Source organism: Penicillium chrysogenum (assembly GCF_028827035.1).
Source record: "Penicillium chrysogenum strain IBT 35668 chromosome Unknown utg000005l_segment0_segment0, whole genome shotgun sequence".
NCBI classification, from domain to species: domain Eukaryota; kingdom Fungi; phylum Ascomycota; class Eurotiomycetes; order Eurotiales; family Aspergillaceae; genus Penicillium; species Penicillium chrysogenum.
Genome location: NW_026622753.1, coordinates 7,119,661 through 7,145,191, shown reverse-complemented (window position 1 = coordinate 7,145,191; position 25,531 = coordinate 7,119,661). Strand labels below are relative to the sequence as shown.

Below are 25,531 nucleotides of genomic sequence, written 5' to 3'. Positions count from 1 at the left end.
CGGGTGAGCTGCACTGGATCGAACCGTGCAGGACTGGGGCCGTTTATCGTTTGGAGCAAATGCTGGCGTGGGGTCCAAAAAGCGGAGATATACGGGTTTAAGTCCGGACAACATTGCACATCAACCGTCCTGCGTGGTCTTGGTACTTGGTCTAGGCTACCTGCGTCTCCAAGTATCCAAAAACGGAGTCCACTGCGACACTACATGCTCTCTATACTACATTCAGTAAAAGCACCTACATACGGACGTACAGCAGCTACTGCTCCTACTAATGTAGGCGTCGTGGCTAGTGCGAGAAAGTCTGTGTCCTTGGCACCATGCGGCTGAAATATACACCGAGTCTGGGAGGTCGAAGGCCAGATGGCGGGATTTGACGCCCCATAACTAGAAAGGGGACTCGGAGCCGAATCGGAAGGCCGAGAGGAGCTACGGGGTTGTCCACCTGGGCAGGTTTGGGTCAAGTTGATTATTAATTATACTTTCTCTTCAGGGCTTTTTCCCACAAATTATTTTCTTGATGGCGTTGAAGGATCGCTAAATAATAGCCAAGAGATAGTTGGGGATTGCCCGGACCCATGATCTGATGTTGCAACACTGGCGCCCGGCTTTTGCGCCTTTTGCGGGCCCAACAGCCAACAGCCAACGCCAACCAGAGCCCAACACCTTTGCGGAATTACCGGGGTCTCCGGGATGGTCACTCTTGCGTGCAGGAGGTCACTGTCAGGTGTTCTCGCGCCAATGCAGGATGCTCAATGCGCTTTTTAATTCCGTTGGTAGCTTGACTAGTTGGTACTCCGTATAGTTAGCCAACACGACCAGTTGACAACGTGCTCCACTAATCCAAATCAAGCACTATTCTGCGGTTTCCAAACGTTCTCCAGTAAAAGTACTTTGTGTCATGCCATACGGAGTACATTCTTAGATGTCTTAGATCTGACAGTTCGGCACAGTTCGGAGGATCGCCTCCGATCCTAGGTTTACTTGCAAACTATCTGAGCCTCAAAAGGCCCCCCTTCCACGGTTGAAGGAGGGGATCCTGTAAAAGTTTCAAACCCTCCACCTTTATTGGGTATTATTTGGAATCTCCTCGGGATTGTTTCTTATGATAGGTATTGTAAACCGCCTTTTTTTTCCGTCAAGAGATTGCCTACGGAGTACCCCGTACTTACAGACGATTTGCAGATTGGCGAAGTTTCTCTTTGGCCCGTGGTGGAGAGGAACCAATCTCTTCGTTAGGCAACGGTTCTCTAAAACTGTGGGTTCGCCTGTTGCGCAGTGAATGCGCGTCTCCGGTCTAGTGCCTATCCAAGACATGTTGGATCCTGATACCCCTACCATGTAGTATCCATGCATTTGTCGGAAATTTGCGCACCAAACGAGTCATTTTTTTTTGCCCCTGTCGACCGGACCTTCCCGTTCCAAATACAGAGATTTCAGGAAGTCGAGAGACGAATGAGTCCAGATCTGAATGGAATTCTAGATCGAGGTCGGAAAACCCCCCCAACTTTAGTTAGCTTTGGCTTTGAAGGACAATGCTCATATCTATACTCCGCAATAGTACGGAGTACGGAGGTCCATACAGAGTATGCGTAAGCAATCGAGGACAACATACTCCGTAACGTTACCCAGTTAATTGCGTGCTTTAACCGTGGGGCAGTCGGCGGCTATCGCTAACGTCTAGCAACAGGACATAGCGTTCTTGGCTCCTGACTTGGGACGGCTGCAGAAAAAGGGCCTGGAGAACAAGAATTTGGAATTCAACCCTGCATACGGAGTATTCTGGCTCATAATTAAGAAGCTACTATAACATATAAACAAAGAAAAACCAAACAAAGAAAAAAAAGTACAGAAAAAGGGGAGATGAGATTTCGACACCTCTCACCGCAGAGAAAAAGAAATGAAATCAGACGTTAAGCGATAGGAAAAGGTGATTGGATAGATACAGATGAATTTTGGACCAATCTGCCCACGTTTTGAAATTAAATAAATTAAATGGAATATCATTTCTCTTTTCTTTTCTTTTTTGTATTTTGTATTTTTTTCCTAGCTAATGGTTGGCCATTAAAGAGGAGGGCCCAATATGCACAGCATGACTCGCGCAATGTGACGATAATTAAACTTGGAAAATCACTTTTCTTTTTTTTGGCAACCATGGATGAGCACGGTGATATGTCTATTCAGGAAGGAGTCGATCTTCATGTCGCAGCGGGGGTCAAGCGCGGTGCATATTATCTGCATCTCCTCTCTTAGTGTACTCCGTGTATTGGATTGTCGAGATGAAAAAGCAATATGGAAAAGAAAAATGCAAGACACTGACTACTACGTATTGTAAACTAAAACACACTAGAATATATAATACCACTATAATCTCACGTGATTGAAACGGGCTGCGGCTACGCGACTGACGAACGCCAACGAGATCCTGATTGGACTTGGGACTTGGTGGAGAGCGGCAGACAAAGAAAACAGAGTGGAGAGGGGGGAAAGGCTGGCTTTAGCCCCGGGGGGAGCCATGTTGATCCGATCTGCACGGAATTCGGGGGCTTCAGGGACTAGGATTGCCTGTGAGGAGAGGCTTGCCAAGGGGGGTCTCGGAAACAACGGGCCATACAGAAGTGGCCGATGGTGCCCTAATTAAGTATGGATTTGGCACTTGCGCAAGTTGACTGCGCCGCAGAGATACGATCACAACGTCTCTGCCTTTTTTTTTTTTTTCCTTCCTTTTTTCTTTTAGCCCTGGTCCTTTTCCTGTTTCTGGTCATTTTTGAGAGAGATTGCATAGGTCAATGTCTCCGAGTGATTTAGAACAGGTTTCTATACCTGATACCCTGGGAATACTACGTCTACCTGCATATACCTGCCTATATTGTATAACCCTTTTTTTTAAAAAAAAAAAAAAATCAAATTGAATGGTCCAAACGGTCAAACCTTGAAGAAAATCCAAGAAAACCGTTGGCGGCTGCAGATGACTGACGATCGGCCTGGTCAAGGCGTAGATCGAGGGGAAAATGGCGCAGAGGAAAATTATTATCACGCGAGTAACATCACAGTAAACGGGATCCGTAAAGTGGACATGTATCACTTCGATATTTCAATGCAAGTTGACTGCGCGGGAAATCCGCTGTGGTCGGCTGCTGCCGAGTTGGAAGTTGGATTCTCCCCCAATTCCCCCCGCGTCCGGTGTTTGAGACAAAAAAAATTCAACCATGGTTCGCTATATCTCGGGTATTTGAGATCTGTAGGTATAGTGGACATAGTACGGAGTACATCTATAGGTTATCGGCAGCTCCGAAAAAGGCCCTGAAGAGGATAGAGGAGACCTGTGTGCCACGGTCTTCAAGGATCTCTCTTACCTCATAATGCTTGGAGATGTGTTGGCAATGCCAAATTGAGCTTGCATTAGCTCCTCACGCTCATTCGTCCTAACATCCCAGGACCATGGCGTACGCCGCAACAGATGACTTTTGCGTCTACCAATAGACGCGGCGCGTTTGTGTTGGTTTTCTCGTTTTTTCCCTTAATTTCTGCACTTCCCTTCCCACATCCATGACCTCGAAAAAGAAAAAGAAAAATCACACCTGACTGTATCTATTAGTCCGTTACCTATCCACTTCTCACATGAACGGGTAGCGTTGGATAGCGTTGGACAGCGCAAATGAAACACTAAAATAGAAAATGCACGCGAGTTCTTCGATTCTTCATCTCTTTATTAATTATTTAGTTTTGTTATATTAACTCATATGTGTCCTCGAGGAGTCTCAAGCCTATAACCTAATCGCTCATGCAATAACAGTGCAGATATGTACAGAAACAAGAAATCAATTCCCTTTTGATCTTTTAGGAAGTCGTTCATTCATCTGTTACATCTCGAATCTTCTCGGATAACTACTTTGATATTCTCCAAACTCGGGATTTGTCATTCATAAACTTCGCCTTGGCGCTAAAATCGCAAAAGGCTAAAGGTAAATTGTAATTTTGGTTACCGCGTGGCCCCCGTTTTTTTCGTAACTGCATATGTACAATACCAAAAGAAAAAAAAGAAAAAAAGAAAAAAAAGAAAAAGAAAAAGAAAAAACGACTCGATCGGATTGTGTCATGAAGCTACAAGCCAACAAGCCAACACGCCAACGGTGTAGACAAAGCCAAACTTTCCCATACAATCGTTGTAAGGATTCGAAAAGGTTAAGGAACGGAGTAGACCGAAGCTATCGCCACATCTTCAAAAGATATCAAATTTATTGAAAAATTATATAAAAAAAAAAAAACAACAGTATGGTCTCTCCACTACACCGAACACGGAGCAACTGTCCGGTTCACCGGTCTATTAATTCCTTTTTTTTTATAAAATTCTTTTCCAATTTAATTATTTCTTTTTTGAATAGAAATATGTCTCTCTGGGGGTGGGACCGAACCTCTCGAGAGAAAAAAGGACCCCTGTTAGCCCAACGAGCCTTGTGTATCCGCGGTACACAGCTATACAGGGGGGCCAAAAGGAACACCAGACCCAGGCAGTCGGTCCAGTGCATCCAACAGCGCTTTAGTCTCTGACTTTTTATTTTTCGAATTTCTGCTCTTTCCCTCATTTAAGACCGAGTGGTGCTCCAGCTTTTCTTCTTCCTTAAGAGATCTATAAACCTTGCTTACCCCAAGGAACATATCATACTTCATCTTCTGTACTTCACATCCGTCCATGGGCTCTCTGATATAGACCTCTCTATATTCCCCACTTCTACTATCAGACCTGGTCTGAGCATTCTGGAAAGCTTGGTCCTCTATAAAATCCCCAAAGTTAATTTCTTATACGTACTGGCATCCAAAATGGCAACCCACACAGAATCATACGCCACACTCCCATCAGCACGACAAAGCAAAATGAAAATCGACGCCTTACTGAACCCAGGCGACGGGGACATCTCTCCACGCTCCCAGCACGCCTCAATCTCATCCAACCGTCACAGCTACCACCAACCCTCACCAAGCTTCCCCCCAAGCCCAAACTACTGGTACAACCGCAGCTACCACAACACCAGCTCAGCATTATCCACCACAGCAACAATCCAAGGTAGCACCAACCATGTAACGGGCCCGTCCCAAATGTTCTTCAGCTACCGGCCCTCCGACAACCGCGTCAGCACAAGCAAAAACAAAATCTCGCTGTCCGCCCCTTCCTCGCCAGACCCTTACCATCCGCGCGAGCGCTACTCAAGCGTCTCAAGCTCCTCTTCCACTAACGGCGACCGTCGCCGTCCCCCGCGGCCAAAGTACGAAGAAGAGGAAATGTACTTCATCTGGTACCACCGCGTTGATCTGTGTCAGGAGTGGAAGGACGTCCGCGAGGCTTTCAATCGCCAGTTCCCTAATCGCCAGAGACGCGGTTTCCAGGGTATCCAGTGCAAGTTTTACCGCTTCATTAAGGAGAAGAAGTGCCCGACTCTGCGGGAGCAGAGGCGTCTGCGGGATGGAGAGTTCTTGAGGGAGGGTGCTTCTCCTTCGATGGGGGATCAAGCCCATGGGCCGAAGTTTGGTGTTCGGGAATATACTAATGTTTGGTATCCTTGGATGAGGAAGGATGGGGATGTTGCGTTGCGATAGTGATTTCTTTTTCGTTTCTTTTGTTTGGGAAGGTCACTTGTCTGTCTTTTCGTCTTCTTTTGCGTGGGTCGGTCTTCGTCTTTATTAAGATACCTCTTTTCAGCGTGGGAGGTCTGTTGTCTTTTGGATGTTCTCTCTTTACCCCCCCCAAATCTTCCACCCGGGATCCTGTCTTTTCGCTCTACACCTTCTCTTCCTACTTCCAAGCTTGTTTCTTGGTCTATAATATCTACAATATGTCGTATGGAGCAATCCATACCGTGAGAGTCGAACCCCATTCGGATTTAGATCTAGATATTACATTAAAGAGTCGATGTCAAATTTCGATTAACATCATTTCTTTCCACATTTATCCCGTATGACGAATCACACATAAATCTCTGCATGTCCGTTACCCTCTCTGCATCTTTGTTGAACACACAAAATTCCCCTTGCTTTTGTCCTTCCTGGCCTACATTCCAAATCCCGACGCACATGGTCATCCCTCACCCTATATATTCGGCACGGAGATTCCGACCTCATCCAACCCAGTCCAGGAAGGATAGCCGGCAACCCGTTAGATCCTGACCCGTTTCGGGCATACAGGCATATGTCCCGTACATGTATATGCAGCACTGCCAATCCACAACCATTGTGTTCCCACATGGATACCGACAACATAGGTACGTAGATGAAAGACCATTACTCAGCATAGCCGGCCAGACCGTGCTAAGGAACGAACTTATCCACTGCCCGGTCAATCCCTCAGATCCGTCGATCATGGGTCTTAACTTTCACGCCAAGATGAACGCTATATCTCGTATTTCTGTCGACTTCGTATAAGATCTCGATCTAGGAGCTATCGAGTGAACTATCTAGTGCGGTTTTGACATTTCCGCGGCTTCGTCAGGGGCTTTCTTATTGTTCTTCGCGAGATCCCCTTGTCCCCCCTTTCCTCTCATCTATCTGTCTCCATTGTTCGAGATCGCTATGCAAGAGTAGACAACCAAAGTACCTGCATGTATTAATGCACAAGAATCTCCCCAAGGCAGGACAATGGGCATGTTAGGGGCTTAGGCTGAGGATCGCATTGTTGGCTCTGGTACTTATGTACCGTGCGTACAATATAGCTTCGGTGATCTGTCTTTTACATATGGTAATTGCTATTTAATAGATAGACGGATGCGTCTAGGCAAACCGTAGCTACAACATAAAATATATATCGTATACGACGCACATATGTATACGCAATAGTTAATCCTATATGACGAGTCGACATGAAGGAATTGACATGCCGTGCTTCGTCATTCGCTTTCTTTGCTTTTGTTTGGATTGTTTCCTTTTTGATCTTATCTATTGTTAACACGAGATCGGTGAGGGTAGAAGTACGAACAAAATAGAGATCGTCGAAAATAAAAAGAAAACATGCAAATGGAGCCTGCCAAATCCTAGCGTGTCGGGGTTCGGGACTTCATCCCCGGGCTCCATCAGTTTTTTTTTTTCTTCTTCTTTCTTTTTTTTTCTTTTTTGACAGAAAAGATAAATGCCGATCCGATGTCTCAGCCTCATTGTTTCTATGGGGCGTGGGATTGTGTGTTCTTCTCTGTGGGGCTGGGAGTGTAATAAGGGGGGGTTAAATGACTTCAAATGTTGTGTTATGCTGTAAATGGCGATATAAATACAGAATATGCTTATGTATCTGAGCCCGTGAAGAATTCAATATTGCCGAGGCTTTGGTATTCAGATATATGCACATGTGATATAGCAGGTTCGTTGGTGAAATCCAGGGGAAATTCCAGACGCAAATGGTAAATGTACTTTGGCATTGTATTGTATAATACAAGTGTATCAAGGGAATTGTTTGAATTTACATACGGCATATTTCACATTTAGTCTACTCAGTGTGCGATCTAGGTAACATATGAAGCGTAGAACAAGATGCTGGGCTTTGCAGTATCGAAATAGCACAGCTTATTGTGTCACAGGGCGAGACACCCAATCTTGATTCCAAGGCGACTCTGCACGGAAAGTCGAAGTAATACGGCATATGGGGCGAGTTGCATGCATCCCAGGTTGGATTGGCTACTGGCATTTTACTGCAGAGTTGTTGTACGTCTATCTTGTACTATATTGTACTCCGTATACTCCGTGCAGTGTATACGAATATACCAATACCATTCTCAAACTAAAATTTAGACAACTCAAAGCTATCCACATCGGTTCGACATCCCCGGCGCTACAGTTTGCACTAAATTGCCAAACTCCACAATATGCTCCAATTGACCACTGTCCCTCTTCGGCGCTGTCGAATCTCATCAGCACTAATATGAAAAGGGCAGGAGGGGCACTGCAACTGCCGATATAGTTCGTGACTAATTTAATTTAATTTGGCCAATTAGACAGGCCGAAATATTATGGGTTTCGCTGCAAAGGTGGCGTTTCTTGGAGATTTTGATGTCGGGGATCTTCGAGACCGCATCGAGGTTGTGCGAGGGTGAGCGTGCAGGGATCTGGGTTGTACGGCTAAGGTGGTGTGTGTGTCGGGCATCGTCATGGTTGACCGGCATGTCTACGTTGGATCTTTCCTACTGTGGCAGCTGCCATATGCTATAGGGCTTCTAGGATCTGTGATCCTGTGATCCCGTGTTCCCATGAGTTCTCAATTGCATAACTTATGTCTCATTCAGTGGCTACGGTAGATAGTCATGTTCCTAACAAGAGGAAGAATCAACTAAAAACCCCATCGAAACAAATCGCAAGATCTCAATCAGAGATGTTCCTTCTTGATTCCCATATCTCCATTCAAATAGCCATGATGGCTATCGACTCGGCCGTGGATGCCGAGGGATACACAGTTCCTATCGAACTATTCCCCCAGGGCAAGAATTCCAGAGAACATCAGGTTGGGCTCATCCATGAAATGGAATCCCGGAGCCAGAGCGCAGCTGGTGGAATAACTAGTCAGTAAACAATCGTGTGGGAAACTGTAAACGGACAACTTACGGATCAACCTCGAAGCCTGCAATGCAGTCGTACGCTCCCTCCTTGATGCTTTGCAAGAAGTTCCAACCGTCATGGAGGTCGTAGAAGGAGACGTAGACATTAACACCGGACTTGGAAAGACAAGTGAGTAGGTACCCAAAACATATAAATACTGGCATGCAAACTTACTTCAGCCTGCTTGATCAGAATGCGTTCGAAGCTCTTCCCACCCCAGTCAGGGCCAGCGGCAATACCCAAGACGTTTTCATTGTCGGTAGTCTTGAAGCCAGTTGGAAGACCAGAGAGAGAAACGACGCGAGAAGCACCCTCTTGCACACGCTTCCAGAGTTCGGCGTTATCCTGCAGCCCCTCCTCGGGCATGACAACAGAGATGGTGATGTCGTTATCGCCATCCTTCAGATTGATCCCCTCGCAATGGTCCTCAAAGTATTTGACACAGACGTCCTGGTCAACGAACTGCACATTAACTTCGCCATTCTCACTCCAGGCACGTTCGATTGCACCGCCGTAGACAAGCTGCAGGACGCTGGAGATGTCCGCCCACTCCGGAAGGTTCCCGAAAACAATCCGACGAGGAGGTCCAGCCGGGACAGCCTTGGATGCCATCTGCTTCTGCAAGTGAAGCAAACGGACCTGCTTCATGAAATCAGCAGGAGCAGTAATACCTCTGGGTCTCTTGGGAGGGGCTGCGGAGTCCTCACCCCCGGTGGATCCAGCCTTCTTGGAACCAGCGGCGGACTCGTTATCTGCGTCCTTGCTTTCGCCAGCAGCTTTGACAGGAGCGGCCTTGTGGGGGGCACTCTTCAGAGGCGCATGAGCATGGGCGACTTCATCCTTGGGTCCAGCCGGAACAAACGGCTCGGCACGCGGATCGATGCCAGAGTTCTTCAGGGCAACGGAGGCACGCGGGGCAGTGGCACGAGAAGCAGCAGCTTGCTTGTCCTATTCAAGATCAGTGTGAGACGGGACGAAGAAAGGTAAGTGCTGTCCTCGGAAGTGACGGGGATCGAGGGGACCGACCCATGGACAAAAAGAAACCAAGGGCAGAGAACAGGAATGAGTCAAATACAGGAGCAGATGCACATGTGGAGATGTCAAGGTGTGGATGGGGCGTGGATGGAGGAAGGATGTGACGTACCTCTGCGAGTTTCATCGCCTTCTCGATATCCTTCGAGGCATCACAAAGCTTACGCGGCTCATCATTAACATTCACCTGGGTGAAGCGACGGCCATTGAGGCGAGCCGACACTGTCTTCACACCAGCGAGACGATCAGCACGAGCTTTGTTACGAACAGCAGCAGGAGCATGAGCGCTCTCCTCCAGGGTAATCATATTGCTGTTGGTGATCACGTCGTAGATGACCTCGGTGGTGATGCGAATGTCTGCTTGTCTCTGAAGAGAAACCGGAGCAAGACCGTTAGGTCCGATGACTTTGGCTTTCTCCATGATGGAACAGAGTATCCAGTATCCGGGTGGGGAGAAGGAAAAAGAGAAGAGGGAGAAAACAAAAACAATTTATGTGACAGACACGTGTAGGTCGTGTTAGGATCAACTGTTCACTTTGGGAAGGCACGCCTGGCAAATTGACGGGCTCTCTTTCCTTTTGGGAACGTTGCCACAACGGGAAGGAACATCCAAGTATGTATGTATATCTTTGCCTACCTATGTACATTATGTAGGGTATATGTTTCTAAGGTCCTTGGATATACCACCTAGGTTACTTAGGTATAGATATTCTAGGATATCATTCCCATAAGGAACATATCATACCTGTAAGCATGTTCACATAAGAACAGGTCTGGGTATGTATGTATGCTAAACAAAGAGATCTTCCAGTGAACAAACAGTGCTCTTGATTGCTCTTCTAGAGATTGCTTAGGCTTCTGCCAATCTGTCTCATTGTGTTATAGGATATCTTGTTCATCAGCTATTACGGACACTAGCCAAATCACTGGAACGGGCTGTGAGACCTTTTAAGCATGATCTTCTTAGGTCTTCTACTAATAGCCCCTCCAAGCCAGCAAGGGAACTTCAGCTACTCTAGTCTCAGGTAATCAGTATCTGGAATATAAAACCTTCTGGGCCTAATGTAAGCAGAGTGTAGATTGCCCTTTCGAGTTAGTCTTCCCTCTTTGTCCCCTTTCGAGGCTTATGCTATGACACTATATCTCAGCCTCACATCCATATTCTTTTGCCTCACAAACCACGCATTAACAATCTCCCATTCTGCACTTGGATCATTGAGTTCAACCTAGAAAGGGCTCTAGTTAGAGTCGGACCTCATTTTGGAACCATATCCTCACCTTATATCTTAGAAACAACGATGGAATCAGCTTATAAATCTCAAGCAGACTGATATTCTTGCCAATGCATGTCCTCGGTCCAGCCCCGAAAGTAAATGTCGCACGAAGCATCTTCTGCTTTCTATCCTGGAAATCAGCCTCAGACTCAGTATTCATCTTGAGCCACCGTTCCGGAACAAATGACTCCACATCCTCCCCGAAGATCCGGTGGCGATGTATTATCCACGGATTAGCACCGACTATCGTGCCCGCCGGTAGAAACGGGCCATCAGGAAGCTGGAGTCCCTCGGCGGGCACGACCCGCTCAAGCATCAATCCCACGGCCGGGTGAAGACGTAGTGCTTCTTTGATCACTGCATCGAGGTAAGGGAGTTGCTCTTGGCTTTGCTTCCACGAGACAGGCAAAGAGATCCGATTTTCTTCCAAGGCCATGGTGAGCTCTTGGTGCAGCTTCATACTCGCTCGGCGGTCCTTGAGGGTGTAATAAAGTATCGCTCGGAGGGAAATCGCCGTCGTGTCGGAGCCAGCATTCATATTGCTGATCGTATACGAGAAGACTTGGTTATCGTTTACAATAGTCGGGTGCTCCTTTTTCGCTTCCAAAAACCGATCGAGGAAGTCCTTGTGTGTTTTGGCCGCTGGTGATGTGCGTTGCTGGTTCAGTCGTTCATCTAGTCGTGCGCGAGCAAAGCGAGCTACAGCCCCGGTCGATCCCCCTCCGAAAAGGCTCCTGAGTGGGTTCTTGATGAAAATGTAGTCAAGCCATGGCATCTGCCCAATCTATCTCTCGATCTAATTAGCTTTATTAATTACCTCATCTGTCGCAATGCCAACCTTTCCGGAATAGTCGAGCATGTGCTCCAACGCGACGATGATACCGTCGACATCATTCCCTTTCTCCAGGAACCCAAGTGGCTTACTGAATGTCAATTCTCCGATGACATCAAATGCATCTTTTCGAGTTACATTGGCTCCTGCTCTCATGTTCCACGCGGAGAAATGGAATACTTACAGTATTGTAGCCAAGCAGCAATATCGCATACTTTAGCTTCAGCTACAAACTCATCCAGTTTCCCAAATAGGGTATGGATAGTCCTATCGACAAAAGGCTCGAATTCGGTCAGGGTACTCATCGAGTAAGCTGATGAGACAGGCCTTTTAATAGCAGCATGGAAGTTTTCATCGGTTGTACTAAATAGTGTAGGCGTCGGTCTGCCTTTGGCAAGCTGCTGCTGAACAGAATAGAAATGTGTCTTGGGAATGTTAGCGGAAAGGCCGATCAGTTTCTTGCAACTTGGAGACACCTTTTCATATCCTTTATTAATGCCATATATAGTTTTCAGGGCATCCAAATTCCGCACACTGACCACGTTAGGTCCTAGTCGAACATAGTCCCCGTGTTTCTGGTGGAGGTTGTGAAGCGTCACTTCTGCACGACCATTGGCGACATCGATGAACCTCCAAAGGTTCGTTATCTTAGCCAGTAATGGTCCGGGAATTGACGTTACTCCTGGTTTGAGATAATTGCGAGTGAAGTGGAATAAGGCAAGGGTAACAAGGATGGCTGGTAGATTTGACCAGACTGAGATCAATGCTTCTGAGATGATGGCCATGGTGAATTTCGATAGCTATTGCCTCCTAGTGGTAGTATAGCAAGTAACCACTAGGCATACTATATATACCATATCCGGGGAAATGCGGGGAAATGGGGGAATTCCGCCCTTATAGCTATCTGCGGAACGGGCCTGGTCTGTAGACTTCTGTTCGGATGCTGGCACATCATGATACTTCTTTCGCCAATAGAAACAACGACTAACCTCTCTCTACCTCAGCATTTTGCTCTTGTTCCCCTCGCTGCCGTGATGACCTCGATGGGTATCCCAGAGGAGGGATTTCAACTCCGGTTCCAGGTGTTTGCTTTGATACACCAGAGCGGAGTCTTAGCTAGAGCAAGAGGTATAAACATTGGTATATTATTGGTTTATTTAATGATCCTAAAGACGTTACCAAGAAAACTATTGGTACACCAAAGACACCGAAATGTAAGCAAATCTATATGACAAGAATGGGTAGAATGGGTATCGATTCCAGAACATTATAGCTTCTACGACGGGACAGGAATATTCTCGAATCCTTTCTGTCCGGGCTTACGGTCTTCAACAATGACTTGCAGGCCACGACGACCACAATAGCCATCATTGCCCGCAACCCGGTCAACGACCTGGAAAGAGCCGCCACCATCCTGCGCAGCATCCGGAACCCACACAGTCTCCTGTACAATTTGACCGGGGACTTCCGCACGACGGGGATTGTGCCAGGGCAGACCGACAAGGTGATTGCCAAGGTTGTGAAGGAACGAGTACAACCCCTCGAAGCGGCGGGTGACTCCGAGCCAAGAGAGGGTGCGGTGGTCATATGCCGTCCGCACGAACGGGTTCATGTAGATGCCCGTATCGGTGATCTCGTCGACGTTGGTTTGTGGGTCTTGAATGTCCGCGTGAATGAGACAGCACTCAGACGCTTCCCAGAAGAGATCGTGTCCGGAGCGGAAACGTGCTGGGTTGGGTGTTGTAGGCGGCGAGCCGGGTTGGAAGTATTTGGCATCAAACGCCACCATTCCGCCCCAGCAGCTGCGCACTCGCACTGCGTCTTTGCCGGCTAGCACATCGCTTCGGCTCTCGCCTTTGCCGGATGATGTGAACCATGGGTAGAAGGGGAGACCCATGCTGTAACCTTCAAGATCGCGGGTGGCGTATGTGTCGTAGAATTTGAAGGGGTTGTCGAAGTCTACGGCGCAGGCTGCACGGTATTGGGCAATGCCGTCTTCGTTGGCATTTGTTGAGAATAAGAGCTGGGGGACATCGGCGGGATGGAAGAGGATATCGTTCAGATAGAGTAGCTTATCGAATTTCATATCCGGGTGGTCGGTCAATGGCTGTAGTGCTCGGTTCCGGACCTGGGCTAAATATTCGATGCGCTTGATTCGCTTTGAACCACCGGGAATGGTCACGGTCGGTACAGTCTTCGGGTCCAGGTGCTTTTCAGACACAATGGATTTCTGGCACTGCACTTGTTCCTCTAACGCGCGCAATGCGCGCTCTCCCTCCTCGCCACTGTCATTTTCGTAGATACTCAGAAACACATTGTCAGACCCAAGCAGATCAATCAATTCCAGAAGTTGCGTTCCCCATTGGCCTTGTGCAAGCTCGCCACCACTATCATACAGGCTTGCTGCAATGAAGACCTTCTCCTGGCGGGGATTGCCTCGTCCGGGATACGAGCTCTCGAGTAATGATTTCCGGAGTGTAGAATAATGCGCGGGCAGATGGGTATATGAGGGGAAGAGTATCGATGTGAAAAGCGCGAGAACAAAAACGATGCCGGCGACGACGGGGAGGTAGCAACAGCGGCGGATACAAAAACGTCGAGAACAGCTCGGTCGTGGCGTGCCTGCGAGGGCCGGTCTGGAAGTGTTGTTTAAGCGACGATAACCCGCTGCTGCCGTCGAAAAGATTCGAGACAGCCAGGGCAGTTGACGTTCGCCAAATTTGGATGAATAAGGGACCTGCGCTTCAAAATCGGCTTCGTCGAGGTTGAACGTCCCCTGCGAATCAATTGAGGAACGTGAGGCAAGCTCCCATTCATCGGGATGAAGTAGTCGTGTAGTCATGGTAGGTTGTGTCACCAAAGGGGTATACACCCTTGGGACTATCTTCAACTGCAACTTGGTCCAATAAGCTGGCACGCTGCAGCCATGATTGATGATAGCCAAAAAGTAACCTGGGGGCCCCACGGAGAACTTACATCATCAATGTGGTCACGTGGTACCGGTCGAGTAGATAATGTACATCGTGGGGCTCAAATGTTTCTGGACTTCGAGGAATATGATTGTAAATAGCGAAATAAGATATAGAACAAAAGTGTTAACTCGAGAATGTCTACGTAGCTTTTGGATGAATTCACTAGAAAACAGTTGCGCGCCATGATTTTCCGATAAATGTCCGGTATGTAGTGACGTAGCTGTAGTCGGGGCACTGCCTGTTTTAGTCGCATAAGTGAGATCATTTATCTTTCTGCTCACTATCTGAGTTCAGATAGTCTGGAATCCTCAATCTTCCACTTTAACCACCCTCTTGTCCAAATATATGACAGACGGCGTGGTGACTGAACATACTCCATCTGTGATTCTACCACTGCTTCCCCGCATTCCACATCCCACCATGTCGCAATCGCAATTCAAATTCGCCAACTCAGATGCCAAAGTTCCAGGCAACGGTACTCTCCCTCCAGAGTTTATCATCAAAGCACCAGCTTCTACAGATATATGGGCCAAGCCGCCTTCCACCATCCGCTTCTCGGCCCCGATCTTGTACAAGTCTGTGCCGCTGAAGTCTTTCAAGCGGATCCGCGTCGCCTTCAATGCCCTTTGGGAGAAGAAGTATGACCAGGGCGGTGTGATCCTGGTTCTGAATACCGCCGATGGTGGCCAGAAGTGGGTGAAGAGCGGCATTGAACTCACCCACGGCAGACCCCACCTCAGCGTCGTCGCCAAAGATAACTGGGCGGACTGGAGCTTGATTCCAGTGCCCTCAGGCGGTGGTGCAGCAACTCTTGAGCTGGTCAAGGAAACGGACAACAGTCTGTGGATCTATCTTGTCGAGGGCTTGCAGAAGTCCCCTATCCGGGAGGTCACTTGGGTCTTTGACGAGGAGAATGTGAAGGACTTCTGGGTTGGTGTCTATGCTGCTCGGCCATCAAGTGAGGGCAAGGACTTTTCTGTCAATTTCGGACATTTGATTATCGACCAGGAATAGGTTAGCGGGATGTTGTTTGGTTATATGTCCTAGTAAGTAAATGGCGATGGCCACTACGAAGAACAACATTATATATGACGAATAGGATAATTGAAATGAAGGTACTTCGTATAGCGATACTATTTTTCCATAAACCATAATGGAGCATGGCAGGACGTCCATCATCAATATAGGTAGAATTAAAGATACCGGCTTGCTGCAGATATACTACGGCTCCACAGAGTTTCAGGTCCACCTGTGCATGTCCCAAAGATGACTGATATGGCGCAGATCAGCCGATCCGATGTGCGGACAGGTTCTAGTCATTCGAATCGATTCCTTCCCAGATTCATTGTTCGATCATTGTCATGGCGGGTGATCAGCCATGTTGGCGCACTTGTGGTTACCAGGTGCAGTAATGGAGCAGTTAATGCTAATTTGAAAACGCATCTACAAGTACACTGTGCATGTCAAATTCATTGAGACTTTAGCGTTGTTAGGTGGGACTCAGCATTGTGTCGGATGTCTATAACATACATTGTGCTCCTGGGCCTCTACCTATATGCGGATTATGTAGACTTCGAGTCCACCTTCTGTCCATGTTCACTTTTCATATTGATGCAATGCTGTCCTATATTTGTACACTAACTTAGACAGAATATCACACCTTCCCAATTGGAGTTATCTGATCCTACTATGCCAAGTGCGGTGTAATCCCGATAATCGGGTGTATGCGCACAAGTCCTATTTCGGATGCCGAGGTCACACCAGTCGCGTGTTAATATGACACAAGTGGAGAAAAGTAGAGATTCCTTCCTTTTGTTCCGTTCTTCCGTTCTTCCGTCCCCTTTTTCAAATATCTTTTCCATTACAAAGTATATCAAATATTGTATGTTGTACATTGGATATACAACATAGGATGGAAAATGATATATCCCCAGGTCAAGTGACCGGCTCCGTCATTCCGGCAATGACATGATGTTTCCCTAGGTCAGAGTTAATTAACGGGGTCTCAATGTATGTTGCTGCCAGATAGTGGAGACATTTCGTATATATTATGCAGTTATGGAGTTTCCTCGAGAAAAAAAAGAAAAGAAAAAACTTCACAATAAATAAGACAGTAACAAAGATCAAAAGGGAAATCAAACTTTCATCTTATCTGATGAGGTGAACCAGGGAAAAAGTGACTTGGCAGTACCAGTGCAGTACCACAGCCTCAGCCCATACCACTAAGTGAACTGATGTATTCCGTGGGTACCCCTCCAATTGTAACATTCCCGTGCTCGGAACTCCACCTTTTTTAATTTTCCTCTTTGACACATCTTTTCCATACATTTGGGGAATAATACTCTGAGAGGCACCTGGGTATTTCAACATCCCAGAATGGTGACTGGACTACGACTGTGACCTCGGGACACTGTTTCTTAAACTGTCTTGCTGCAGCATCCTGGAATGCTAGAGATGAGCTGAGATCAGACCTCAGCCTCTCACCTCGTCTCTCTGCCACCACCGACCCCATCAACGTGCATAAGTGCGACCGACGATCGGGCTTGGTGTCGTTTTGCCCAGCGAACCCAAGACTTGCAAGCCTGAACTCTTCAAGACCTGTTTCCCCTTACATTTGGGCGTCTCCCCTCCGAACCACGGCGGATCTACCCATCTGCTAATCTGCCCCATAGCTGCCTACTGGATCCTGCTTCTTACTTACCATAGCCCTTCATGGGTTGACCCCCGAGGCAAGCGCGCTTCCACAACTTTTTACATATCGCGCCCCATATTTATTTTCTTCTTTTCCTGTCCTAAGCCGGTCTCCGATTCGCTGTTGACATCTCGTGTTGTCGTTTCTTTTTCCCTGTGGATCTGACTGGTTCGGGCTACTGGGCTGAAGGGCGGAAGTACTTACTCATTATTAGAGCAGGGGTTCTTTTCCTTTTTGTGTGATACACCTGCCGCTACTTCACTTCTGATGTCGCATGAACTCTTCTTTTTTGATGATCTGTTTCCCGCTTAATCGCCGCTTTTAAGGTCGCTGTCTTCTGTATATGGTTTCGACCAATCCCGGACCGAACTCTTTTGCCGGTTATTCTTATATGGACGCTTTCCGTTAGAGAATACTTCTGTTGAACGTATACGATCTTGTGGTAACGGTGTGCATCGGTCACGAGATGCCACTTCTCGATCCACGCTCAGGGCCGTCCTACGGCACTATCGAACACGAAAACGCCAGAATGGAAGATGAAAGGGACCAACTGTTGCAGGATGACTGTGAGGTCGAGGGCCAGTCTAGTGGGCTGTCCACACCGGATGAAATACAGGAGGGGGTGCAAAAGATTGAGGCCATCAATTTGACTTGGACAACTAAGTCTTTAATGATAGCCTACGTCAGGTTCGTGTGGCTTGCAGTCCCGTGCTTTTGCTGAACCCCTGCTGACTTAGCGTGAAGTATATTCCTCATGGCATTCTGCACGTCGCTGGAAGGTCAGACTGTGATGTCGCTGTCTGCATATGCGACGAGCTCATTCAGTAAACATTCATTGATATCGACCGTCCTCGTTGTCCAAAATGTGGTCAATGGTGCGTTTACTACCCCGCAGAAATGAGCCGCTGCTAATCGTTAATCGATCTCTAGCTGTCATCAAACCCCCTATGGCTAAAATCGCCGACGTATTCGGTCGCTTCGAGGCTTTCTGTTTGAGCATCCTTATATATGTCCTGGGATACATCCAAATGGCTGCCTCTACCAACGTCCAGACCTACGCTTCTGCCCAAATCTTCTACTCCGCCGGCTCGACGGGCTTGCAGATCCTCCAACAAGTCTTTATCGCCGACAGCAGTGACTTGCTCAACCGTGCCTTCCTCGCCCTCCTGCCCGAATTCCCATTCTTGGTTACGGTCTGGCTCGGGCCGACCATTGCGGGGGCGGTGTTGCGCACTTCCTCATGGCGATGGGGTTACGGGATGTGGGCTATTATCTTGCCCGCATCCTTCCTGCCACTCGCCCTCACGTTGCTATTCAATCAACGGAAAGCCCAGAGATTGAATTTGATCAAAAAGCGGACCAGAAGACGGACGGACTTGGCCAGCATCATGCGTCGGACCTGGTATGATCTGGACGTGGGTGGACTGGTCCTTTTGTCGGCTGCCGTCACATTAATTTTGGTGCCCTTGACTCTCGCGGCCAACGCAAAGAACGGGTGGAAGAATGCCAGTATTCTGGTCATGATCGCACTTGGTGTTGTTTGCCTGTGTCTGCTACCGCTCTGGGAGACTTCGCGGAAATTGGCACCCAAACCCCTGCTCTCTCTCCACCTCCTCAAGCAGAGGACTGCTCTTGCGGGCTGTGCATTGGCGTTCTGGTATTTCAGTAAGTCAAAGTATTCTCTCGGCTTTTGAGATGTCCTTGCTAACCTTACCTAGTGGCCTTCTACTTTTCCGTTCAGCCCTATCTGTATTCCTACCTGCAGGTTGTACAAGGGTACGACGTCGCCACTGCCGGGCGCGTCACCCAGACCTTTTCTTTCACCTCAACCATTGCTGCATTCAGCGTATCGCTGCTTATCAAGTACACTCGGCGATACCGCGTCTACATTACCATGGGATGTGTTGTGTACATGAGCGGCCTAGCCCTGATGCTCTTATACCGAGGCGAAGGAGCCTCGCACTTCCAAGTCCTCGGCACACAAGTCATAGTCGGCATCGGAGGCGGTCTAATTAACGTGCCCGTCCAACTGGGCGTCCAAGCCTCCGCCAGCCACCAGGAAGTCGCAGCAGCCACTGCGATGTTCCTGACTTCAATGGAGATGGGTGGTGCAGTGGGCGCCGCGGTATCAGGAGCCGTTTGGTCCTCTGCCATCCCACACAAACTTCTCCGTTACCTCCCCGAGGAAAGCAAAGGCCAAGCTGCTGAAATCTTTGGCAAACTGACCACTGCTCTGTCGTACCCAATGGGATCTCCAACTCGCATTGCCATCAACCGTGCGTACCAAGAGACCATGGACAGGCTGTTGACGCTGGCTGTCATCGCCACCCTCCCCCTCATTCCGTTGAGTCTTCTCATGGTCAACTACAAACTTGACAAGGTACGTCGCCAATCAGACTTTTCTGAGGATCTCCTCTAACTTGATTCTAGATGGGCTACGGTAGTCCCGAACGCCGGGGCGACCCAGCCCCAGTCGAGGCAGAGGCAGAGCCCAACTCGGATGATGGACACTCCAAACGAACCTAAACCCCAGCATTCCTGTGTGCATTTCACCGCACACGACGATCACGATCTTACGAATTGAACTTTTCTGTGTGGCTTATTTCACGGCTTAATTTTGCATCTCCATTACAATCCAGCAGCGGCGTTTTGAGTTGTTTGAACAAGGTGCAACACGTCCTCGATATATTCTGTTCACCCGGACGATGAGTCAGTCCCTCATTTGCATTCGGCGTTACTGTTTTTATGTATTCATGGGTTTAAGGGTACATATTGTATCTATCTCCAAGACGGTAACAGTTCAGTAGACTTGGATAGGTGTCAATCCCGAAAATTGAATACCCAAGGGGTAGCGAAAGACTTGCCCTACTACACTGGACTGCCCTGCACTACATATTGTAGTATTTTGTATCGCCGGCAAAGATACATAAGTCCGTGTCGACTGCGGGCCATAGCCCACAACCCGGTCAAGCACACTCGGTACACTCCAAAGCGCTCGGCAGTTTCGATCCACACGACAGCAGACTTCCAAGACCGACACCAAGCGATTATTCCGATCCGGCCGGCTTGCCGCTCTAAGACCCTCGAGCTGTAACATGTTTTTCGCATTTCCTGCCGTTACGGCCTGTTTTGTTTCTCTGGAGCCAGAAATAGGGTTAATTCCCCTAGCTTCGCCCGCTAGACAAGGTACTTTGCATTGGCTTATACCAGGATCGAGTACCCCGGTCTGATTCAGCCCAAGCTTCACGCATCGCGGCCTTATATCCACTGCTATCCGTACTGCAGGAAGGATTTGGATTTGATTTTATTTCAAATGTCGGAGACTAAATAGACCTGTACATATTGAATTGACTCTTGTCTTTTCTTTTTCCTGTCTCGCCCCCAGCCCCTCCCCCAAGCCTTACTCAGCTCGTCCAGCAGGCCTCATACCACGTCTCTCCACGTATATTACCCGTGCATGTACCTGCATATATGCATGCATGCATACCAGATACCGCGACGGAAGGGCTTGAGGACCCATGAGATATGGATTTGATCAGCTTGGCACCCCTGGCATGTGCATGTGCTTACTGTAAAGGTATATTGTACCCGTGGACGGAGGTGCTCCGTATGGAGGACGCATGCTGCAATATACGGATGTCATGTCAGCTGTCAGCCAGCAATCATTAGCTCCTAGACGACCTAGATGACCTAGGTAGGTAAGTACTCATCCATGCGTATACCTAGTTAGTAATGTGAGTCACCCACCTGGGCAATGACCTCAGCCAACGCAGTTGATGCGATAGTTGTGGAGAGACTGGATCTGGATCGGGCTGCCAAGCTGTGATAGGGATAAGCCACTTACGGGATGATGGAGTAAGTAAGAATTAGAATATGCTGGATTGGGATTGAGTGTATGAAACTATGTATGGATTGTACTTTTTGGACTATCTGGGATCTCTCATAAAACGGCGGGTTTGTGAAAAGGGGAGATTTGGGGCCGATGGGAGACGGGAGACCGGGAACCCGTGAATGGTGAAACGGAATTGAAATTGAGGACACTCTTTTTATTATTAGTAACTTGCTTTTTTTTGCCCTTTTCTTTTCTTTCGTGTCACGGGAAAAGGGTGAAAGAAAATAAGTTGACTCGAGAGGAAAAGGGGGGAAAATACTCCGGGTCTCCTTTTGTTCGTGCTTTAAGACCGGGCTTATCTTATAAGACTTAGGGTAGTATTGGGGTTATAGATATTTACTACTTGGATGGAATTGGGTCTGTAATGCGATTTCGTAGAGATCTTACTTCGAGTCTAGAGAATAGAGAATAACCACAGTGCTTAGCCGACAGCGGCTGGCCGTTGATATAGAGGAGTCGAGGGGGAGAAGATTGAGACTGATACCGTTTCTCTTGGCAGTAATGAATGACATTTAAAGGAAATATTCGAATTTTCATAGATATGAAATATTACATATAAATTAGATATAAAAAGTACATATAAAAACATGTTTAAAGAAAAATATCCTAATATCTGATAAATACATAGACAGTCAAGCGAGAAGAAAAAAAAAAGCTGTACGGTGTATCGAGACCAGGTGTCTAGACTCCATACTCTGCGGGTTGCCCCATTCAATCCAGACCACAGCTTCTTCCTCCCTTTTTGTCTCCCACACCTCTTCCTCTCTAACACTCTTACATCAATACTTCTTCAAAATGGTCGTCGCTACCATCAAGTACGCTATCCTATTTCCGCTTCCTCTTCGGCGAAACCCTCCCAGATCTTATGGCTAACAACCCCAGATGTGTCGTGGTGGGGGACGGTGCAGTAGGAAAGACCTGCCTGCTCATCTCATACACAACGAACAAGTTCCCTTCGGAATATGTCCCCACTGTCTTCGACAACTACGCCGTGACCGTGATGTAAGTCATCATCCGCCATCCCCCCCTCCCCGAGAGAAAAAAAATCATTATACGTCCAACCTCAAAGGATAACACTTCTAACCGATCGCTCTCCAAATTCAGGATCGGCGATGAGCCTTACACTCTTGGACTGTTCGATACCGCCGGTCAAGAGGATTACGACCGCCTGCGCCCGCTCTCTTACCCGCAGACTGACGTGTTCTTGGTCTGCTTCTCCGTCACCTCACCTGCTTCATTCGAGAACGTCCGCGAAAAGTGGTTCCCGGAAGTCCACCACCACTGCCCCGGTGTTCCCTGCCTGATCGTCGGCACCCAGACTGATTTGCGCGATGACGCCGGTGTGCGGGACAAGCTCGCCCGCCAGAAGATGTCCCCCATCCGCAAGGAAGACGGTGACCGGATGGCTAAGGAACTTGGCGCTGTTAAATATGTCGAGTGTTCTGCGCTGACACAGTACAAGCTGAAGGATGTCTTTGACGAGGTACACCGAATCTTCCATTTTTTCGCTGCCCGATATCCCCACACCGCCACTAACCCATTTTGTTTCTACTTTCTAGGCTATTGTCGCGGCACTCGAGCCCGCGCCCAAGAAGAAGTCAAGGGGCTGCCGCTTGCTGTGAACTCACTCCTCACGGACTTATCGCAACAGGTTGGTCCCGAGTGCGGATATGTTGCACTTGGGTTGATGCCTGGTTGACGCGCGCCTCGAAGCAGCTACGATGGAATGAACCTGTTTATTTCTCTTTTTCTAACTCTTTCAACGTTCTACTGGGCGGCAAATATTTCTGGCTGGACTGGTTTTCTGGGATATCCAAATTCGGCGACAAAAAAAAAAGGGGGAGGAGTGGTCTTGTATTATGGCTAGCGATGCTATCTGAAGCGTTCCATATCTACGTTTTCCAGTTGAAAATGGCTTCTGTGCTTTTTCTTGATCCCCTTTTCTCTTATTTTTTTGTCTCTGTTCACATATCCTGGTTTGAGATCTAGCCTCTCTAATTTGCTGTGTTTTTTTTTTTTTTTTTTTCCTGCTCTCTATCTCTGCTTCTCTTCTTGCTGCGCCTGGCTGCGTCTGTCTGCCGTCTTCAACGACCTGGTTTGGAGTTACCCTCCTCTATTCTCACCTTCACCCTCATTCTTCTCCTTTACGAACTACAGCGACAGCAATTTTGACTTTCTCCCATTTTTGTCGCGTCGGCTACACTTCCATTCTACATATCACCTTCTCCGCACCCGGCGCTTGCACCTCTTGGATCGTCTCTCTCGGCGTTGGACGTCAGGGCGTCGTGTTTTGGCTGGACGGTTTCCGTCCCGTTGTCCCATATCCCCATATCCTCCTGTCCTTTTGCTCTTTCACGTGCTATTTATGTACCCCCAACTTTGCGACCACCGGACTATGAACTTGAGCTTGCTGTACCCTTCTCTTGCAGATCCGGCTTCTTCTATGCGTCTTTTTTTTTTGCCCCTGCAGTCTCGCCGTTTATTTCAATCTGATCTACAATCGCCCATTACTCGTCTGCACGTGATCTTGATACAGGCATCTCCGTTCATGCTGCTGCGATCTCTTGCAGTCTTTCAAGTTATGTCTCACTGAAGAGCAACGTTATTTCTGGGTCTTAGAAAGTCACAGACTCCAATTCTAGTTCTATGAAGTTATTTGGTTGAAGATATCTACGTATATTACTCAGTAGTATGGTATTGTACTTCCCAAGTTGAGGTCCGAGTCTCTGATATCATAGGCTAAATGAGCTCCTACTGCCATGACATCACTCCAGTTTACAATTATCGTGGATTCAAAACATTATATGTCATTTATTCTTCAACTTCATTCCACATACATCTCGTAGATCGTAGATCCGTCCAAATTCAAAGCTCATCCTTACTCTCCTTCTTCTTCTTCTTCTCCTCCTGCTCCATCCACCCATACCACCCACCAAGCTCCTCGTCAACACCAGACTTAACAAGACTAGTAATAATCTCAAAAGCAACCTGCGCCGCCGCAAGAGCAGTAGTCTCCCCCTTATTGTCATAAGCCGGCGAAACCTCCACAATATCCGCCCCAACAATATTCAACTTCTCCAACCCACGCAGAATCCGAATAAACTCACGCGTAGTCCAACCACCAGGCTCAGGCGTTCCCGTCCCGGGCGCCGTAGACGGATCCAAAACATCAATATCAACAGAAAGATAAACAGGCTGCTCAGGATCAATCCCGGTGCGGGCAATAATCGTCTCAACAACCCCCCATAGGCCCAAGCTCATCAATATCATCCGCATGAACCCGAATAAATCCCTGCTCAGGCCCAGGATTCGTATAATCCCCCGCATCAACACCAGTAAGCCGAGTCCGCAGCCCCGCATGCGCAGAAGTAGAATTACAAATCAGTCCCTCCCGACTCGCCTTGTGGAAGAACGACCCGTGGTTAAACTGCGTCTGCTCGGACTGCCAGTACGCGCTGTATCGCACAGGATTCCATGTATCGAGATGCGCATCGAAGTGCACGACTGTTATCGGCTTCTGGTAGATCTGGTGCAGGGCCCGCAGTGCCGGCAGCGCAACGCTGTGGTCTCCGCCCAGCGTTACGAGCTTGGGGTGTGTAGCGCCGATCCCGTTCGCCTTGGGTGCTTTGTTCACGATGCTGCGCGACCCTAGCTCAAGGAATGCTTCGTACATCTGTCGCTCGGCCAGCCCGTTGTCGAACGGTGTGATCGGGATGTCGCCGCAGTCGGTGATCTTCGCCCATGATTGGTATGGGTTCAGGCCGGCGCGCGTGTTGTAGCTTGTTGCGGCCATTTGGCGGGCGCTTGCGGCGCGGATTGCGCGTGGTCCGAAGCGGGCGCCTGGGTTTTTGTTAATTTGAGTTCTGGGGTTGAATTCATGCTGGATGTATTGGGAGGGGATTTGCTTTCGTACCTGGTCGGTAGCTGACGGCTGTGTCGAATGGTGCGCCAATAATGGCAATGTCGTAGTGCTCATCGGGCTCGATTAGACACTTGACTGGCTTCAGGTGGGCGAAGCTGGCAATGCCGGAGAAGGACCACTGGATGGTTACATGTTAGGAATCCATCCTCTTTTCTTGGATGCTGTAGTATCGTACCTCCTGATCCCACTTCCTGAGTAATTCCGCCCGCTCATGTTCGGGCACTACCTCGCCGTTATCGTGGTGCGCGCAGGAGGCCGCGGAGCCGGCTAAAGCCAGTGTAAGGAAGGTCTTCCAAGCAGGCATGACTGGAGTTATTGGGATGAAGTAAAAGTAAAATTGAAAATGA

The 25,531-nt window shown here is 48.3% G+C and overlaps 8 protein-coding genes across 8 annotated transcripts; 4 read left to right on the top strand and 4 right to left on the bottom strand.

Moving 5' to 3' along the window:
* Positions 1 to 4,818: 4,818 nt before the first annotated feature.
* N7489_011072 (uncharacterized protein) lies at positions 4,819 to 5,592 on the top strand (the record flags this gene model as incomplete). Its single annotated transcript, XM_056716821.1, has 1 exon — positions 4,819 to 5,592. One exon carries the CDS (start codon positions 4,819 to 4,821, stop codon positions 5,590 to 5,592), a length of 774 nt encoding a protein of 257 aa, XP_056564443.1.
* Positions 5,593 to 8,437: 2,845 nt separating this feature from the next.
* On the bottom strand, positions 8,438 to 10,021 carry N7489_011071 (uncharacterized protein; the record flags this gene model as incomplete). Its single annotated transcript, XM_056716820.1, has 4 exons — positions 8,438 to 8,516; positions 8,575 to 8,684; positions 8,743 to 9,516; positions 9,713 to 10,021. The coding sequence occupies 4 exons, from the start codon at positions 10,019 to 10,021 to the stop codon at positions 8,438 to 8,440; spliced, it is 1,272 nt and encodes a 423-aa protein (XP_056564442.1).
* Positions 10,022 to 10,842: 821 nt separating this feature from the next.
* On the bottom strand, positions 10,843 to 12,491 carry N7489_011070 (cytochrome P450; the record flags this gene model as incomplete). The annotated part of the gene is made up of 3 exons (XM_056716819.1): positions 10,843 to 11,658; positions 11,713 to 11,831; positions 11,891 to 12,491. The coding sequence occupies 3 exons, from the start codon at positions 12,489 to 12,491 to the stop codon at positions 10,843 to 10,845; spliced, it is 1,536 nt and encodes a 511-aa protein (XP_056564441.1).
* A 491-nt stretch (positions 12,492 to 12,982) lies between these two features.
* Positions 12,983 to 14,548, bottom strand: N7489_011069 (glycosyltransferase family 69 protein; the record flags this gene model as incomplete). The annotated part of the gene is made up of 1 exon (XM_056716818.1): positions 12,983 to 14,548. One exon carries the CDS (start codon positions 14,546 to 14,548, stop codon positions 12,983 to 12,985), a length of 1,566 nt encoding a protein of 521 aa, XP_056564440.1.
* A 550-nt stretch (positions 14,549 to 15,098) lies between these two features.
* Positions 15,099 to 15,692, top strand: N7489_011068 (uncharacterized protein; the record flags this gene model as incomplete). Its single annotated transcript, XM_056716817.1, has 1 exon — positions 15,099 to 15,692. The coding sequence occupies one exon, from the start codon at positions 15,099 to 15,101 to the stop codon at positions 15,690 to 15,692; it is 594 nt and encodes a 197-aa protein (XP_056564439.1).
* A 2,144-nt stretch (positions 15,693 to 17,836) lies between these two features.
* Positions 17,837 to 19,896, top strand: mirC (siderochrome-iron transporter MirC; the record flags this gene model as incomplete). The annotated part of the gene is made up of 5 exons (XM_056716816.1): positions 17,837 to 18,057; positions 18,115 to 18,245; positions 18,301 to 19,035; positions 19,089 to 19,750; positions 19,801 to 19,896. 5 exons carry the CDS (start codon positions 17,837 to 17,839, stop codon positions 19,894 to 19,896), a joined length of 1,845 nt encoding a protein of 614 aa, XP_056564438.1.
* A 2,146-nt stretch (positions 19,897 to 22,042) lies between these two features.
* cdc42 (Rho family GTPase CDC42) lies at positions 22,043 to 22,884 on the top strand (the record flags this gene model as incomplete). Its single annotated transcript, XM_056716815.1, has 4 exons — positions 22,043 to 22,077; positions 22,145 to 22,264; positions 22,367 to 22,745; positions 22,822 to 22,884. Exons 1-4 carry the CDS (start codon positions 22,058 to 22,060, stop codon positions 22,882 to 22,884), a joined length of 582 nt encoding a protein of 193 aa, XP_056564437.1. The 5' UTR covers positions 22,043 to 22,057.
* Positions 22,885 to 24,127: 1,243 nt separating this feature from the next.
* Positions 24,128 to 25,488, bottom strand: N7489_011065 (agmatinase; the record flags this gene model as incomplete). Its single annotated transcript, XM_056716814.1, has 4 exons — positions 24,128 to 24,493; positions 24,543 to 25,102; positions 25,176 to 25,302; positions 25,360 to 25,488. 4 exons carry the CDS (start codon positions 25,486 to 25,488, stop codon positions 24,128 to 24,130), a joined length of 1,182 nt encoding a protein of 393 aa, XP_056564436.1.
* Positions 25,489 to 25,531: the final 43 nt, after the last annotated feature.